Source organism: Phyllobates terribilis, unplaced genomic scaffold (assembly GCF_046119375.1).
Source record: "Phyllobates terribilis strain yellow unplaced genomic scaffold, ASM4611937v1 Scaffold_8__6_contigs__length_399053987, whole genome shotgun sequence".
NCBI lineage: Eukaryota > Metazoa > Chordata > Amphibia > Anura > Dendrobatidae > Phyllobates > Phyllobates terribilis.
Genome location: NW_027362768.1, coordinates 109,531,637 through 109,549,527, shown reverse-complemented (window position 1 = coordinate 109,549,527; position 17,891 = coordinate 109,531,637). Strand labels below are relative to the sequence as shown.

The 17,891-nt window shown below is 41.3% G+C and overlaps 1 protein-coding gene across 2 annotated transcripts in view; it reads left to right on the top strand.

Moving 5' to 3' along the window:
• BCAR3 (BCAR3 adaptor protein, NSP family member) overlaps window positions 1-17,891 on the top strand; it is a 112,799-nt gene that overhangs the window by 73,062 nt on the left and 21,846 nt on the right. Inside the window, exon 1 of one of the 2 annotated variants that reach the window (XM_073643219.1) lies at window positions 2,705-3,013. The exons of the other annotated variant lie outside the window; for it this stretch is intronic. Within the exon in view, the coding sequence (XP_073499320.1) occupies window positions 2,924-3,013 (90 nt within the window). The 5' untranslated portion in view covers window positions 2,705-2,923. Of the gene's footprint in view, window positions 1-2,704; window positions 3,014-17,891 lie in introns of those variants that run through there. 2 annotated transcript variants of the gene reach the window in all.

Here is a 17,891-nt window from a genome sequence, read left to right as displayed (position 1 = left end):
GAGGCCTAGTCCCAGTAAGTTAGTAAGTTAGTGTAGGGAGTACAATTGGGGGAGAAAGGTTGAACTAGATGGACCTAGGTCTTTATTCAACCTACGTTACTATGTAATGTGGTATACAGTCTCTCCAGATCCTATATAAAGTATTCCTCATGCCTGGCAGCGGCTCCTTATCGCCCGCTAATCAGCCACTCTCTCACCATTCCAGCTCTCTTGTGTACAGCCATTTATTATGAGAGAATGTAATGTTTACTGATTAGAAATGAGAAAAGTCATAATCACAGTCATTGGGGGAATTTATGTGGTTGAAAATTAAGTGTCATGGGACTTTGTTTTCATGAATGCTATTTCTAAGGATATCATTAGCCTGGGAAACCTAGCACAACAGTACTTCAGCAGCCTGCCCGCTGCCAGAATGATGCATGGAAACTTCTGTCTTTAGGAATTTCATGTAAACAGCAGTGATTAACACATGAACCAACAACAGTGATGCCGGCTATAGTGTTCCCAGCCCCGACCAGAAATTACTCCTTTATGACAAATCCCCATTAAACTAAACACATGAAAGTACTTAGGTTGAGGCAAAAAACTAGCACTATGCAAACACTCACGATGGGAGTTGTGTTTATATCGAAAACTGCAACTTATTACTGGATCCATTGTATGATCATACCAGCAGCATTACAAAGACCACATGAAGTCCGGCTATTTGATTGGCTGCAGTGGTCACAGTGCAGCATCAGAGAAGCGCTGGAGCAAGGGAGGATGAGTTGCAGGTGAGTTTGTATTTTGACTCAGCGCAAGCTGATTGACTTAAAAAAAAAAAAAAAAAAAATCCCGGAAAATCTCTTTAGTAAATGTAGCACATGGTCAAAATTCTGGCTCATTAAAGGGAATATGTCAGCAGGTTTTTACAATGTAATCTGAAAGCAGCATCATATAGGGACATAGACCCTGATGTATCACTTGCTGGACTACTTTTTTCAGTTTTGATAGAATCCCTGTTTTCTCAGCTGTAGAAGTACCAGTGCTCAGAATATTGAGCTGTGTATAACCTTGCCCACACCACTAATTGGCAGCTTCCTGTGTACATTGTGCATTGTCAGCAAGCTGCAAATCAGTGGTGGGGGGCGGGAATACAAAGATAAACTGGACTGACTTGTACATGAGACCTAGTCCTATAGTCATAACCTCCTGCTGATAAAACACTGATTGTATTGAAACTACAACACAGCCTAATAAGTGACACATCACTGGAATCAGGCTTTCTACCCCTATATCATTTTGATCTCAGATTAAAAAGCAAAAGCTGGCTGACAGATTACCTTCCAAAGGGATGATCTGAAACTGAAGATGAATTTAATTCTAAATGTCTATCCAAATAATGTGATAATTTAATAATTTTCCTAATATACTTTGATTAAAAAGCCCCTACTGTTCCCTTTCTACTCTAATCACCAGTGCATCCTGGGATACTCAAACTATACGTCATAAGGGGGAAGACGCTGTGGTTACTGACTGCCGCAGCTGCTTCCCCACCCTGAAATGAATCGTCATCCGTGACTTCCATTTCAGAGGCTGGGATAGCCCCTTCTCTACTGATCATGTGTCTGTTGTCAATTCCAACACATGCTCAGTATGAGCTATCTGCTCACTGTGCTATATTCCTTTTCAATGCGCAGTGACAGTGCGTTCTATCGCCGGCTCTAATGAGAAGTGACTAATCAGCAAGAGAGCGCACTGTCAGTGTGGATTAAAAAGGAGAGAACTCGATGAGTAGGAAGACTAGAAACCAATCTCACCTCCGAAACAGATGTCACTGTTTCAAAGCAAATATTTCCCCTAACCCAGGGTTTCGCCTTTGCTTTGTCTGGAGCATAAGATGAAGCCAAGAGGCAAAGCCCTCAGTTATGGGAATAATTTTGGACTACAGTTCCTGACCCCTGCCAGCTCCATTGATTTCTCCAGGTTCTGGTTGAAATATTTTCATACATATACTGTAGCATATTGATATAATTCTGGCGCATTTTAGTTAATAAATTTCCCCTTTTGTGCCTGTAAATTGGACTTTTCAAGCTTTTCCCCTCCATTACTTGGGAGATGTACAGGGATTCTTTGTTTGCTATTCTTTCTCATTTCCACTACATCTTACAGTATACAGAGTCTCGTGGCTCGTTTTATGGTGTGCCTAGCACTCGGATGAGACTCGGGGATACTGTTTGTGATATACCCAGCTAATTAAACGTTGAAGATTTTACCCAAAACTGCAAATTATAACAGGATCACGTTAGTTGCTTTAATCCTAGTAGTCTGCATTGCCCGTAATTAAAAGCAAACAAGATGCGGTACATCTCCAGTGCCCGTGTAATGCTGATAAACCCTGATCAGGGACAAATTGATCAGTAGAAGTGTTTTTTTTGTTTGTTTCCATTTTTTTCATATTGAGCTTTTGTCCCTTTAATAACCTAACTGGGCTCTGGGTCATGGATCATTTTAGCTCGTGCATGCCCTTACTGGCACTGTGACTCCTGGATGGAGAATTACAGATGATGATGATGAGAGTTGTGATACAGGCATGGTGCATCAGGTATGCAATGGAGAATATGAGAATCTTTAATGGTTTGTGTAGAGCTCTGAAAACCCCAGGGAGCTCAGCTGTGAGGGTTTCTCAGATGGTTAGGATTTCATTGGTGAGTAAGAGGAATCACATGAGGATTGGAGCACTCTATACATGGCAGGCTGAGGACTCGCATGCCAGAAATCACTCAGTTCATAGACACTGCTCCATCTGAGCAAATAAACCAAGACAAATGTCATGTAGGACTAAGATGTAGGATCCTGGAGGAAGCCCACACTTCGGAGGCAGTAACACTGAAGAGGGATCTCACACTTTAGTCTTCTCAAGAGTGATTGAGAAGATCCGAAAATGTCCAAGGACTGTTTTTGCAATGTCTTTGAGAGCGTCACAGCAGCATTGTGCTGCTTCTACCAGCAGAAATCAGTCATTGGGGTTAAGGTAAGTGTCAATTTCAACAGTTTAGTGTATTTAGCAAATTTTTAATATTTGTCAGAGGGAACGATACTGACATTATCACATCTCATAAAATGCATTTATTTTTAGATCATCCGCTTTATCTACTACTTTAGCTGCATCTGTTCGACTGATTTATTACAAGTTTAACTCTTCAATGACTTTATTTAAAAAAAAAAAAAATGTTTTTTTAATTTTGTGTTTTACTGGAGTTAATAGTTGTGGGAATTTGCTGGAGGCTTGAAGATTGTCTTTAGTGTCTAGATCAGTGTTTCCCAACTCTGGTCCTCAAGACCCACCAACAGATCATGTTTTCAGAATTTCCTTAGTATTACACAGGTAATAATTCCATCACCTGCACAGGGAATAATTCTATCACATGTGCAATAATAAAGAAATCCTGAAAACATGACCTGTTGGTGGCTCTTGAGGACCAGAGTTGGGGAACACTGCCTTAGATGCTGCTTGGACCCGGTGGTGCTGCTTGTGATGATGATCGGCACTGATAGAAGATTCTGCTTGCTGCCTTTTAGTTGGCAGATCGATGTACAGATAATTCAGTCCCTGCAACCAATCTCCAAAAGTAATTATCTGATAAAGCATAGAAGATTGATGGCAGAAAAGGACCACATGGGCTACATAGTGCACATTTCCATCCTGTCTTTTTTATATTATGATAAATATACGTTTATTCCTGACATGTGAAAAGTTGCTTATCGTCCAACCACCTCTGCTGGAAGTCTGTTCCAAGCATCTACTACTCTTTAAAAAATATAAATCTATTCATATATCTGACACTGCTTCTGATCTTCTCCCAAACTAATTGCTGATTGTGTCCTCCTGTTTTGTTTTTATATTAAAACCCCTTCCCTCCTGAGCCTTATTTGAACTTTTACTAATTTAATGGGTTTGGTCCTTACTTTCCTTTCTTACCTCCAGGCTATACAAGATAAGTTTCTTTAATGGCTTGCGCACATGACTGAATTATCGAATCACACCCGGACCAATGTTATGCTATGGGGCTGTGCATGTCCAATCATTTATTTTTTGTCTGTCCTTGGACAAAGTCCGTCCCAGGAAAAAAAAATTGCAGCATGACCAAGTTTGATCTAACATTCCGATTGCACTCGGGCATGCAAGTCAATGAGTGCGTGTAAAACATCGGACTGCGCTCGGATGTCATATGAGTTCAGTCCAATTTCCACGAACTGACAGAATGGAGAAGATGGAGACTCTTTTCTTCAAGTTCTTGTCATCCGACAGAATCGGATCACACTCTGATCACAACTGCTTCTCCGGCGGTTTGCTGTCATTTTTGCAGCGGTTTGACCACCAGGCGAAGTCATCATGGCGGTCTGGGCCAGATGGAGAAGAAGGGTAAATTGAATGACCCTAATTAGAGAAGACATCAATTAGCAGAAATCTTCAAATGGTGATTAACCCCTTTACAGCCTAAGGCATACTAATACGTACCTGCGCCCTGGGCTTTAAGAGGTACGTATTAGTACGCCCTTTTGATTGTCACAGCTGACACCCGGTGCTATGTGCAGGGAGTGGTCCCACACCGCTCCCGGCACATTAACTCCCGCAATGCTGCGATCAAAGTCGATTGCAGCATTGCGGGGGCAAGGTGAGGTGATAGCAATACACACCTCCTCTCCCGACCTCCAGCGCTGTCTGCCGCGGCTTCCCGGATGTTGCCATGATGACCCAATGTCGTCATGACAACATCCGGGTCACCAGACAGCAGGAAGATACTTTGGTCATGCCCAGTACATGACCAAAGTATCTTCTGCATCTGCAGCGCTGACAGCCTGTATAGCACAGGGATGGTGTATGTAAAAAGTGAAAGTCCCATAGTGGGACAAAGTATTAAAGTCCAAAAAGTGTTAAAAAAATGAAGAAAAAAAAATCGTAAAAATATAAAAAAAATAATCCACCAAAAATAAAAATATAATGTACTCATCAATAAATATTATTCTGAAAAAAAAAAACAATAAAAGTACACATATTTGGCACCTCCTCATCCAGAACAACCTGACCTATAAAACTGTTCCACTAGTTAACCCCTTTAGTGAACACAGTAAAAAAAGTAAATAAAGCATTGTTTTTTACTTCGTTTTTTATCATCATACCGCCAAACAAAAAATGGAATAACACGCGATCAAAAAGATGAATATAAATAAAAATGGTACCGCTGAAAACGTCATCTTGTCCCGCAAAAAAACAAGCTGCCATACAGCTCCATCATCCGAAAAATAAAAAAGTTATAGCTCTCAGAATAAAGCGATGCAAAAACTAGATTTTAGAAAACATGCGTCTTTTAGTGTGTGACAGCTGTCGATCATAAAAACCCGATATGATTCTGGTATCGCTGTAATCGCGCCGACCCGAAGAATAAAGTCGTCAATCACTTATACCGCATGAGGAACGGCGTAAAAAATAAACGTTGAGCTAGGGGTTGGGGTTGGGCTAGGATTAGGGTTGGGCTAGGATTAGGGTTGTATTAGGGTTGGGATTTTTTTCAAAAGTTATAAAAAAAAGATGACGATATGGCGACTAGTGTTGAGCGCAAGTGCTCGCTACTTGAGTTTGCATCGGGTGCTCGGGTATGCACTGAGTATCGTGGGTGCTCGAGCGACATGCTCGAGTCTCTGCCCCATATGCTTCGTGGCCAAAAAAACCTCGTGGGGATTGCCTGCCATGTACAAGCGATCCCCGCATTTTTTTTTTGGGGTGTCTAATAACCATGAAACATGCAGGGCAGGGACTCGAGCATGTCACTCGATACATGGTACATACCTGAGTACCTAATGCAAACTCAAGTAGCGAGCACTTGCGCTCAAGACTAGTGACAACTTATTCAATATGATGACCTAATGTTATCAAATTCTGTGTCGTACCTCTGGGTTCAAAATGTTCACTATACCCCTTGATAAAATCCTTGAGGAGTGTAGTTTGCAAAATGGTGTCACTTGTGGGGGGTTTCCACTGTTTAGGCACATCAGGGGCTCTCCAAACGCAACATGGCGTCCGCTAATTATTCAAGCAAATTTTACAATCAAAAAGTCAAATGGCGCTCCTTCCCTTTCCAACCCTGTCGTGCGCCCAAATAGTGGTTTTTCCCCACGTATAGGGTATCTGCGTGCTCAGGGGAAATTGCACAACACATTTTGGGGTCCATTTTTTCCTGTTACCCCTGCGAAGATGAAAAAAAAATGGGTCTAAAGTAACATTTTTGTGAAAAAAGTTAAATGTAAATTTTTTTCTTCCACATTCCAAGAATTCCTGTGAAGCACCTGAAGGGTTAATAAAGTTCCTGAATGTGGTTTTGAGCACCTTGAGGGGTGCAGTTTTTAGAATGGTGTTACTTTTGGGTATTTTCTGGTCATAAAGACCCCTCAAAATGACGTCAACTTTTAACCCTTATAGCTCCCTAACAAAAAAAATTTGGGTTCCAAAATTGTGCTGATGTAAAGTAGACATGTGGGTTATTTATTAACTATTTTGTGTGACATATCTCCCTGATTTAAGGGCATGAAAATTCAAATTTTGAAAATTGCAAAATTTTCGCCAAATTTCCGTTTTTTTTTTCACAAATAAACGCAAGTGATATCGAATAAATTTTACCACAATCATGAAGTACAATATGTCATGAAAAAAAACAGTCTCAGAATCAGGGGGATCCCTTGAAGCGTTCCAGAGTAATTACCTCATAAAGTGACAGTGGTCAGAATTGTAAAAATTGGCCCGGTCATTAACGTGCAAACCACCCTCGGGGGTAAAGGGGTTAAAGATGAACAACAAAGTGGATTTCTTCACCAAAGGCATCAATTTAATCAGTATTAGAGCGCCATTACAGCCATATTTTTACTTCACATTACAAATTCGTGCTGACAGGTTCTCTTAAAGAGCAACTCAGCTTTTTTTTTTTTTTTTTTTTTTTTTAAGGGAAAAATCATACAGAGGATTTATGGTGCAACAGAGACGGCTAGGAGTAAGAATTTGCCATGTCAGCTCATATCAGAGGCATTTGACAGGCCAGACATTAGTAAATTCTCTGATTTATTTGTATTTCTGATTCTAAACGTATCCTTTCTGATACAGTCCTGAGATTCCCATAGTCCTTTCCATATAAACTAATTCATCTTTTCCCCAGAGAGAGTAGCATAGTATTTATGAGCGTGCGCAGCCTGGGAAAAAAAAACCCCAAATATTCCTCCTGCCAGAAAAGCTGAGACTGTTTCCATTCTCTTTTTTCCCCTCTGTTGAATCGTACATTTCTATTCATAGCATCTTCTTGTGTAGCTGATTACATGTCACTTATCTGCAGTATTATAATGGCTGCACTGTGTACGAGGTCAGATACAATGGACAGTACAGCGAAAAGACTTGTTTTATTACCTACGGCTATGGTTACATCTTACTTTTTGGGTGCATTAAGTGTATATATTAGGAAATGCAATATATATGCTAAATTTGTATAAAGCTTCCAGTGGGCCTGTGAGCTACTGAGCTAAAAAGTATCATCCAGTATACGGTATATGTCACTGTGTTTCTGGTTGACTATACACGGAGCCTGGGATGGCACTTTATCACTTTTCTCATCGTTGTCCCAGATGATGACTATACGGACTGTTCTTATTCCAAACAAGTAAAATACACCATGTTAAATATTGAAGCCCTGCCGAATAAAAAACACTTCTTTTTACCATGCTTCTTCTTAGAGTATGTTGACATTGACATTTTTTACTTGGATTTTAAAGTGGATCCTCCTTAAAAAAAAATCCAAGTAAAAAAATCTCTGTATGCACATATCTTTAATGATGATACGTCCCTGTAGCATCTGTATTACATACACTATAATTACTGGTGCATGCCATGGGAAAAATAACCTCCGGCAAGAATGTAGATGTAAAATAGAAGAGCTCCGGCCTCTTGTACAATAATAATAGCTTCTGGTTGGTAGCAATCCACACATGCATGACTTAAGGATCACCCTATATTAGGACATCATTATTTGTTGCTGGTGTCCATGGTATTCTTTTTTTTCAACGGATATTAAATAAAGCGCACCCTGATTATTGTTGTTTTTATACATGCATTTTCTCAAGAGATGAATGCACAGTCTCATGTGATAGCATAAAAAATTATATATGCAGAAATATGTGCGCCATCCCCTCAGCATTAGCGCCGCCACCACTCTCCTCAGCCTGCTCGCCACCCCCCTCATCACTAGTTCCGCGGCCACTCTCCTCTCTGCACGCTTGCCGTCCCATCAAACCGCTTGCCCTCCCATCAGTCTGTGTGCGTACTGAGGAGGGTGAGGGTGGCAGTGCTAGTGCTGAGGAGATGGCACGCGTGTCCACAAGTAGGACTGTGATATATGAAGAGACCAGATCAGCGTTTGAACAGGCAGAGGTGAGGAGGTTTTTTTTTAATGTGGTGCCCATAATACTGTATGGAGTACTATGTGGGGCCATTATACAATATGGAGCATCATGTGGGGCCATTATATACAGTCATGGCCAAAAGTTTTGAGAATGACACCAAAATTATATTTTCACATGATCTGCTGGCCTCTGGTTTTTATTAGTGTTTGTCTGATGTTTATATCACATACAGAAATATAATTGCAATCATATTATGAGTACCAATAGGTTATATTGACAGTTAGAATGAGTTAATGCAGCAAGTCAATATTTGCAGTGTTGCCCCTTCTTCTTCAAGACCTCTGTAATTCTCCCTGGCATGCTCTCAATCAACTTTTGGACCAAATCCTGACTGATAGCAGTCCATTCTTGCATAATCAATGCTTGCATTTTGCCAGAATTTGTTGGTTTTTGTTTGTCCACCCGTCTCTTGATGATTGACCACAAGTTCTCAATGGGATTAAGATCTGGGGAGTTTCCAGGCCATGGACCCAAAATCTCTATGTTTTGTTCCATGAGCCATTTAGTTATCACCTTTGCTTTATGGCAAGGTGCTCCATTATGCTGGAAAAGGCATTGTTGGGCGCCAAACTGCTCTTGGACGGTTGGGAGAAGTTGCTCTTGGAGGACATTCTGGTACCATTCTTTATTCATGGCTGTGTTTTTAGGCAAGACTGTGAGTGAGCCGATTCCCTTGGCTGAGAAGCAACCCCACACATGAATGGTTTCAGGATGCTTTACAGTTGGCATGAGACAAGACTGGTGGTAGCGCTGACCTCTTCTTCTCCGAATAAGCTGTTTTCCAGATGTCCCAAACAATCGAAAAGGGGATTCATCAGAGAAAATGACTATGCCCCAGTCCTCAGCAGTCCACTCCCTGTACCTTTTGCAGAATATCAGTCGGTCCCTGATGTTTTTTCTGGAGAGAAGTGGCTTCTTTGCTGCCCTCCTTGAAACCAGCCCTTGCTCAAAGAGTCTCCGCCTCACAGTGCGTGCAGAAGCACTCACACCAGCCTGCTGCCATTCCTGAGCAAGCTCGGCACTGCTGGTAGTCCGATCCCGCAGCTGAAACAGTTTTAAGATACGGTCCTGGCGCTTGCTGGTCTTTCTTGGGCGCCCTGGAGCCTTTTTGACAACAATGGAAGCTCTCTCCTTGAAGTTCTTGATGATGCGATAGATTGTTGACTGAGGTGCAATCTTTGTAGCTGCAATACTCTTCCCTGTTAGGCCATTTTTGTGCAGTGCAATGATGGCTGCACGTGTTTCTTTAGAGATAACCATGGTTAACTGAAGAGAAACAATGATACCAAGAACCAGCCTCCTTTTAAAGTGTCCAGTGAGGTCATTCTTACTTAATCATGACTGATTGATCGCCAGCCCTGTCCTCATCAACACCCACACCTGTGTTAATGGATCAATCACTAAAACGATGTTAGCTGCTCTTTTTAAGGCAGGACTGCAATGATGTTGAAATGTGTTTTGGGGGTTAAAGTTCATTTTCTGGGCAAATATTGACTTTGCAAGTACAGTAATTGCTGTTAAGCTGATCACTCTTTGACATTCAGGAGTATATGCAAATTGCCATTACAAAAAATGAAGCAGTAAACTTTGGAAAAATTACTATTTGTCTCATTCTCAATACTTTTGGCCATGACTGTAGTGTGGAGCACCATGTGGGGCCATTATAGAGTATGGAGCACCGTGTGGGGCCATTATACAGTATGGGGCACTAAATGGGGCCCATTACACAGTATGGATCATCATGTGGGGCCCATTACACAGTATGGATCATCGTGTGGGGCCCATTACGCTGTATGGAGGGCTGTATGGAGCCCATTACGCTGTATGGAGGGCTGTATGGAGCCCATTACGCTGTATGGAGGGCTGTATGGGGCCCATTACGCTGTATGGAGGGCTGTATGGGGCCCCTTACGCTGTGTGGGGCCCCTTACGCTGTATGGAGGGCTGTGTGGGGCCCCTTACGCTGTATGGAGGGCTGTGTGGGGCCCCTTACGCTGTATGGAGGGCTGTGTGGGGCCCCTTACGCTGTATGGAGGGCTGTGTGGGGCCCATTACGCTGTATGGAGGGCTTTGTGGGGCCCATTACGCTGTATGGAGGACTATGGGGATTACAGTTGGAGAATCATACTGTGATGGGGTCATCATTCTTTGTTGGGGGGATTGAGGGAGAGGGGTACAGTAGGGTCATCATACTGTGAGTGTGGAAGAAGCATTACTTTAGTGTCTTGCTATTCGACCTTTGGTGAATGCAAGAAGTGTTGAGATATATCTTTTGGGTATGTGCACGCAACATCTTTAAGATGTCGAAATCCGTGAGGTGGCGGTGGGCTGCCCAGGAAAAATATACAGTGCAACATTCAGTGAATACTATTACCTTTATTGAAGTCCACAAATTGACAGATCACAAAGTAGTTTTCGGATCCGGACAAGAGCCTTCGTCAGGTGGTATGACCTGAAGAAGGCTCCTGTCCAGAGTCGAAAACCGATTTGTGGACTTCAGTAAAGGTAATAATATTGGCTGAACATTGCACTGTATATTTGTCCTGGGTAGCCCACCGCCACCTCTTGTCGATTCCTCTATCTAACATTAACCCGCTCAATCCCTGAGCGCGTTCTTTCCTGGTGCCATCTCCCACCTTCAAAGTGAAGTTGATTAAACAACTACCACGTTCTGCCGTCCCAGCCGAGCGCCACCTCAATTACATTCTTCTATCTTTAAGATTGTCAGCAGAACACCAAGGTTTTCCTAGGCCAGCGGTATTTTTCCTGATGCGGCTTTGCTGTCATTTCTGTGGCGGCTCCACCACCAGCGTAATTTTTCTATTGTTTAAGCTTTAATTAGCCAGTGAAAACTGACCAAAAAATGAACATATTATGTCTTTTAGAAGCGGTTCAAATAAGTAACAAAAGACTGAACATGTGCACAGCAAGGTCGTTTTGACATTGTTGTGCATTGTGTTAATTTTTTGTTTTAGTTTTGCCGCTCTTCTTCAGGTGGGATCTAGGCAGAATCCGCCTGAAAAAGACGTCGTGTGCACAAACCCTTAGTCTTTTTACAAAAAAAACATGTCCCTTGATCATATGCTGTTCACAGGGTCTTGCAGTGATCAGCTGTGGAGGAACCTGGCAGTAAATTCTCTATTCCACTGCAGGGAAAATTAAAGGGAATCTGTCACCAGGTTTTTGCTACCTAATCTGAGAGCAGCATGACGTAGGTCAAGGACTCTGATTTCTGCAATGTGTCACTTACTAGGGTCTTTTCTGTAGTTTTCATAAAACCACTGTTTTGTCAGCAGGAGATTATCGCTAGAGGACTACTTAGTCCAATCATGCCCCCCACCATTGATTGGCTGCTTTCTGCCTATGCACAGTATACACAAAAGGCAGACAATCAGTGGTTTGGGCAGGGTTATACAGAGCTCAGCATTCAGAGAACAGCTAGATCTGCAGCAGAGAAAACTATGATTTTATCACAACTGTAGTAAAGTAAGTGTTACATCACTGGAATAAGGATCTCTGCCCCTATAGCATACTGCTCTCTAATGCAATGGGGTAGCAAAACCCTACTGACAGATTCCCTTTAAACTTTGCATAGTTCAATTTAATATCAGTAGACCATCCATGTAATGCAGGAGTATACTTATTCCTCCACAATGGCTATTTTGTGAGCAGCTAAAATGGAATGTCCTCGTTATTAACTCAAAATTCCGTAATGGGTTATTTAAATCTCTTTTCTAAATCGGACAACCACAATTAAATAGCAATTCCTTACTATACTGTTAGCAGAAGTGCTATTTATTATATTGGCTGTGAATTTTAACTCTAAGGCATTGCCAAACATACTTTGGTCGGTTCACCGAAGGTGAAGCTACATTAGGATCCATCTTCTTGTTCATGTTCTCCCACTACCAGATGCATTGCTATATCCAGCGGACTTGATTCTTCACATTTCTGCTGAGTATTTATATCCATGGTCAGATCTATTTTTTTTTTTTGCTGCATCTATTACATATTGGAGAAAGAATTAGCAATTTAAATGACGGCCAGAGAGGTCCAAGGGTGGAGTCTTCTCACGACTTTCGGTAGACGAATTTTACAAGAACGAGCAGTTGAGTTTTTAGGAATGCAGAAGGAGTTATTACATTCTAGTGATTACCAAGCTCCAGCGACCTGACAGTCATCTCCCACTCTTATCAAGGCTTTAATTAAGATCTACAGTGTTTTGATCTGCTCTTTGTATCCAGCTGAACATACCATTCATGCATTTCCCATGTCTTTTGCCCTTAAACTCCAGAGGTCAACAACTGGAAGAATGCAGTAAAAAGTTCCTAGTATCCACCATAGTGGAATGCCCTCCTGAATTATAGACACGATACAGATTTAAAGTTCTTAAGACCAGCTGAAGGACGTTGTAGGACAGCCGACAAACGAGATCAAGTCCTGATGTGTACTAGACGATTATTGTCCGTGACGTTTGTGGAGCAAAGTGGTCTCCTGTCATTAAGCTTAAGTGGAAAGTGCTGGACTTTGGTGGAGAACCACATATAAAAGGCACGTTAGACGGGAAAGTTGTAAATGTCACGTACCGGAAAGTAGCTGTCATAACCAGCCATTCTTGTCATCTCAGTATCGTGCTATGGGAATGAAGAATGGGTCAGCACCGACCTTATAACTTTGTATATTATCTTATAGACAGTATAAAAAAAACCCAAAAAACAGGAAAACCACATTAAGTCATCTGTCTGTGAAATATAATGCTGTACACTTATCACGGCTATACACAGAGCTTCCGTCACGTAACTTGTAAAACTGTTCCCACGCACAAATTCCTTTTAAAGGGGTTCTTAAGTTAAAAAAAATATATATATCCTTATTGTACAGGGAACATAGTGTACCCAATCTGGACGATCCTATACGGTCTTTAATATTAAAACTTCACCTTGTGTCAGTGGGCGACCTCAATGTAGATGGGGCAGAGAAGGATCGGGGCTCGATTGTTTCAGACACCTGGCCAAGGGAAGCTATATAGATGAAATGTCTGGCTCAAAAAATGGGATCCGCTCCCCTTTTTGTACCAAGTACAAGAAACTACAGCAAAACCAAATCAGTTTTTCTATACAGTTAAATAAACATTCTCCGTCGGGTAATCGACACCCAGACTATTTTTTAACCCATTGTTTTTTTTTGTGTTTATTAATATATGTAAACATATATTTATCTATCTATAAGGCACATTGCTATGTTATAGAACTATAAAATGTACTGGATGCATAATTAAATTATAGATTAGGCCGTTTCAACCTGAAAACAGCCTCTTCACTGTATATGGTAGTAACTATTAGCAGCTCCACAATCATTGTATTCAAAGAAGCGAAAAAAAGTTTTAGCTATAAAATATTTTTTATTAAATATTACATGTATACAAGATAGCTGGTAGGCCAAAAAAATGTAGAATATGACAAAAAAAAACCAAGATACAATTATAATATTGTATTACACAAAACTAGTAAATGTATAATGTATGTGGCAAGCATGCCCTGGCCCATGATAAAGTGCATTGTGCGGAGTTACCACAGAACATGCCCCCCTGTTGCACACCTGTTCCGGGTATCCCAGTCTTCACTCCCTTCTCCTCTGTCTGCTGCCCTATGTTGTGCTCCATGTCAGGTTTTGCAAGTTGCCCAGAGTGGATCTATGACATCATCTGCTTAAGGCCCATATGTGTCTTGGGATTGAGACTCCTAGTTCTGTTAGGTGTGATCCACCATCTGTGCTTTTTGTTTGTGCTTGCATTCATCCCTGCTGGGTTCCATGTAATCCATCCTGCTGCTCCTGAGATTCCTGGTGAGCCTTTTACAGTCCTTCCTGCCCTTGTGCCTTCCTGCTTGCTGCATATACGCCCAGGGTCCATGTGCCACCCAACCTCTGCCCTCATCTGAGGTGGCAATCTTAAATGGATATAAATGTTCAGAGAGTTTGTGGGGTTTTGTACTTTGGTGTTTTACACCTGAAGAAGGAGGCATCCACAAAATCTGTTGTATGCCAAACAACTGAAAGAAAAAAAAGAAATAGAGCTTCTTATTTCTGTTCTTCATTTCTTTACCTTGCAACCTCAAGTCTGATTCCCGGCGTCTTTTGGTAGGAGGTCAGACAGCCGCCTAAATTTTGTTTGGTGAAAGAGGTCTACAGGTGCCCTTAGACAACTCCATGAGGTGAGCACCAGCGCCGCACATAGAATTTACTATATTGCTGATTATGAAGTGTTGCGCTGTGAAGCGCTCTTTGTTTTTTTCTTTTTGTATATGTACAAAGCCCGTACAGTGGTGCAAAGACTTATTACTATAGCATCTACTGGAATTTCATATGTACTGGTGTACAGGACAAAGTACCTGGTTCATATGTGGAATACTGTAGACAACTGGACAGATCTGTGTTTTGGTTCTCGGAAGGACAACCGGACATGCAGTGTACAGTAGACCGGTACGTGTGCGGCCAGACCCGGCCTGAATGTTGTTTTAGTTGGAGAGGCACAGCTGAGATTTCTTGACCTTCAGGACACATTCCTCAAACTTTCTCAACATTCAGAGTGTCCAGCAGAAAGAATCTGGAACTTTCCTTGTCTGGAGTCATATGTGCTTTCGAGGTTCTGAGCCTCAGACAATAGAGCAGCTTTTATTCCATGAGCCATCCGGCCACCACCTATTGTGCTACTGCCACACATTTCATTTTACAGCAGTCGTTAAAAGAAAAATCCTCTCGATAAATAATTCCTGCAGTGTTCTCCTCAGCATAGCTCCACCTTATTTGACTTTTATTGTCCCTTTTGACAGGTACATGTTGTTTTTACCGCCTTTCAGTGTTGCGTAAAGTACGTAAAACAGGAGAATAAATCTCCAGGAGGACTATACCTGTTTAAAGAATTTACAATATTTTGCTGTTTAAAATTTGTAGAAATGATGAGTATTGTCAGTTTATATATGCCTTGCTTTACTTTCTCCATTCATAGCTTGCGCTTAATTGAGAATTCTTGTTAGGGCGCAGTCAGATGACCATAATGTACGGACTGGCCGGCGGCTCTCCCAACCCGAGCATGACCACTTCATGTATTTCTATGAAGCTGTCACTCTTGAGTTGAGAGAGCTGCCGGCCAGTCCGTGGATTGTGGTCCGATCTTGGCCCTATTTATGCGATAATCTGAGTGCGCCCATACGCATTGTGGGAAGTCTCCATGGTTTGTGTTGCACCATTTTTTTTTTTTATTATTTCAGATCTACCATTTAATTTTTTTTTCCCTCTGATCTAAAATGTAACATTATCAAGGGAATGATTAGAAAATGTACCTGGTGAACTTTTCAGTTATTGTGCTACCGATCTGAAGATTTCCATGCTCACATCTTTCCTCAACCCGGACTGCAGCGCTTCTCACAGTGTCCGACGTACACTGTGCTTAGGTAGTCTGAGACACTCCCCCCCCCCCCCCCCCCGAGACAGTGCTGGCCAATCAAATAGCAGGGGGGTGTCTCGGACTACCCAAGCACAGTGTGCATCAGGTACTGTGAGAAGTGCTACTGCCAGGTTTGAGCAAAGATGATGAGCATGGAAATCTGCAGATCAGCTGCCTAATAAATGAACAGCAGGTCACAAGGGAAATTTTGTACTCATTCTCTCAATATCGTTGCATTTTTATATCAGATTGGAGAATTCCTTTAAGGCTACGGCCCCACTATCAGTATTTTTTCTCAGGAGTAGGAGCCAAAACCAGGTGAGGCACAATCAGAGAAAAGGTATAATAGAAACAAGTCACCAATTCTGCATTTATCACCCACTCCTGGTTTTGGCTCCCACTACTGAGAAAAAATACTGACCGAATACTGACCAAATACTGATAGTGGGGCCGTGGCCTTCGGGTATCTCTGAGATAAAAAATAAATAAGTGTTTGGCATTTTGGCTAGAAAAAAAAAAAAAAAGAAGCAGTCTTGTCTATCTGCTTTTAGGCATTGCAGTTCAGGCTCATTCAGGTTAATAGATGCTGTTGGTTTCTAAAGGCAAACTGAAAATATGTGCACACATTCACTTATATAAATAGTAAAATGGGTTGTCCTAAATGTGGACATTTGCAAAAAAAAAAATAATATTGGGTTTCTGTAAAGGTTTGATCTTTTCTTTTTAAATGTTTTTACAAACATTGTCTGAGCCCTGGGAAAAATAACACCATAAAAATGTTGAAATCCTTAAAAAATGTAAAAAAAAAAAAAAAAAAAAGAAATCCATGTGTAATGAATCAAAAATGTAATAAAATATAAATAGATTTTGTAATTCTTTTTTTTTAGAAGTAATTGTTTATTTTTATTCCACAGCATACTAAGTGTTACAAACACAATCTCTAAGTAATTCATAATCCAATATGTAACTAACAATCAGATTACAGATTCCTACATGTAAGAGTCGCTTGGCTTTAAAAGACCGTACACATGATGTAATATGGACTTGAAGCCCTGAGGAAGAGCAGCGATCCACTGATGGGCCGACACGCCAAGTCTCTAGTGGGCATCAGCTTACACTTACACAGGATGTCTGAGACCTCTCAGCTATTGTCAGACTCATTCTATGGACTTTAGGGAAAATACTATTACACCGGAGGACACACTGTATATGCACGGTCTAAAAGCATCGCATGTTGTGTATTAATAACATGTAGATGCTGGAAAATTGCCTGGCTATTTATAATATGATTTATTCAGAAGGAAACTTTCTATATTTATACCATAAATGTCATAAATGGAGGGGAATCTATCTTCTTAGTACATTATTCTATGAATCTGTAGGTAACAATCTCAGTAATGGATCATCAATATTGTCAACATTTTGTTCTAAAAATTTTGGTTCACATCAGATCAACTCTATACTGGAGCATAGAAGACTATTAACTACATTTTATTTAAATTATTATTTTAGTTATTCTGTCAAATTTACTACAATGATATAATCAGGCTCTGGCTTGGTTGACCAGCAGCTCTAAATAGGGCTATCAAGTCCCAGGAGGGCACTGGATTTCACCCCTGCACAGGAATCTGCACTTACACAAGGACCTTGGGTTGAATTCCTGGTGTAGCTGCTGGCCGATGGAGCAGGCTGGCAGGAAAGTTTGGTAACAAGTCCGAATCAGGAAATCGGGGACAGGAACAGAATTGTCAAGCAGAAGAGTGGTCAAAAATATGGTGTGAGATCAAATAAGCTAAAAAAAAACTGGATGAACTATGCTAGTATAAACTATAACTGGCAGCTCCCAGCATTAAGCTGGTAGTTTTAGTAAGGTGTTGCAGTGTCCTATTGCCACAGGATGGAGCAAATCACTCTTGCTGCACAGCACATAAACCAATACTACCAGTCTGGATGGCATTACAGGTCT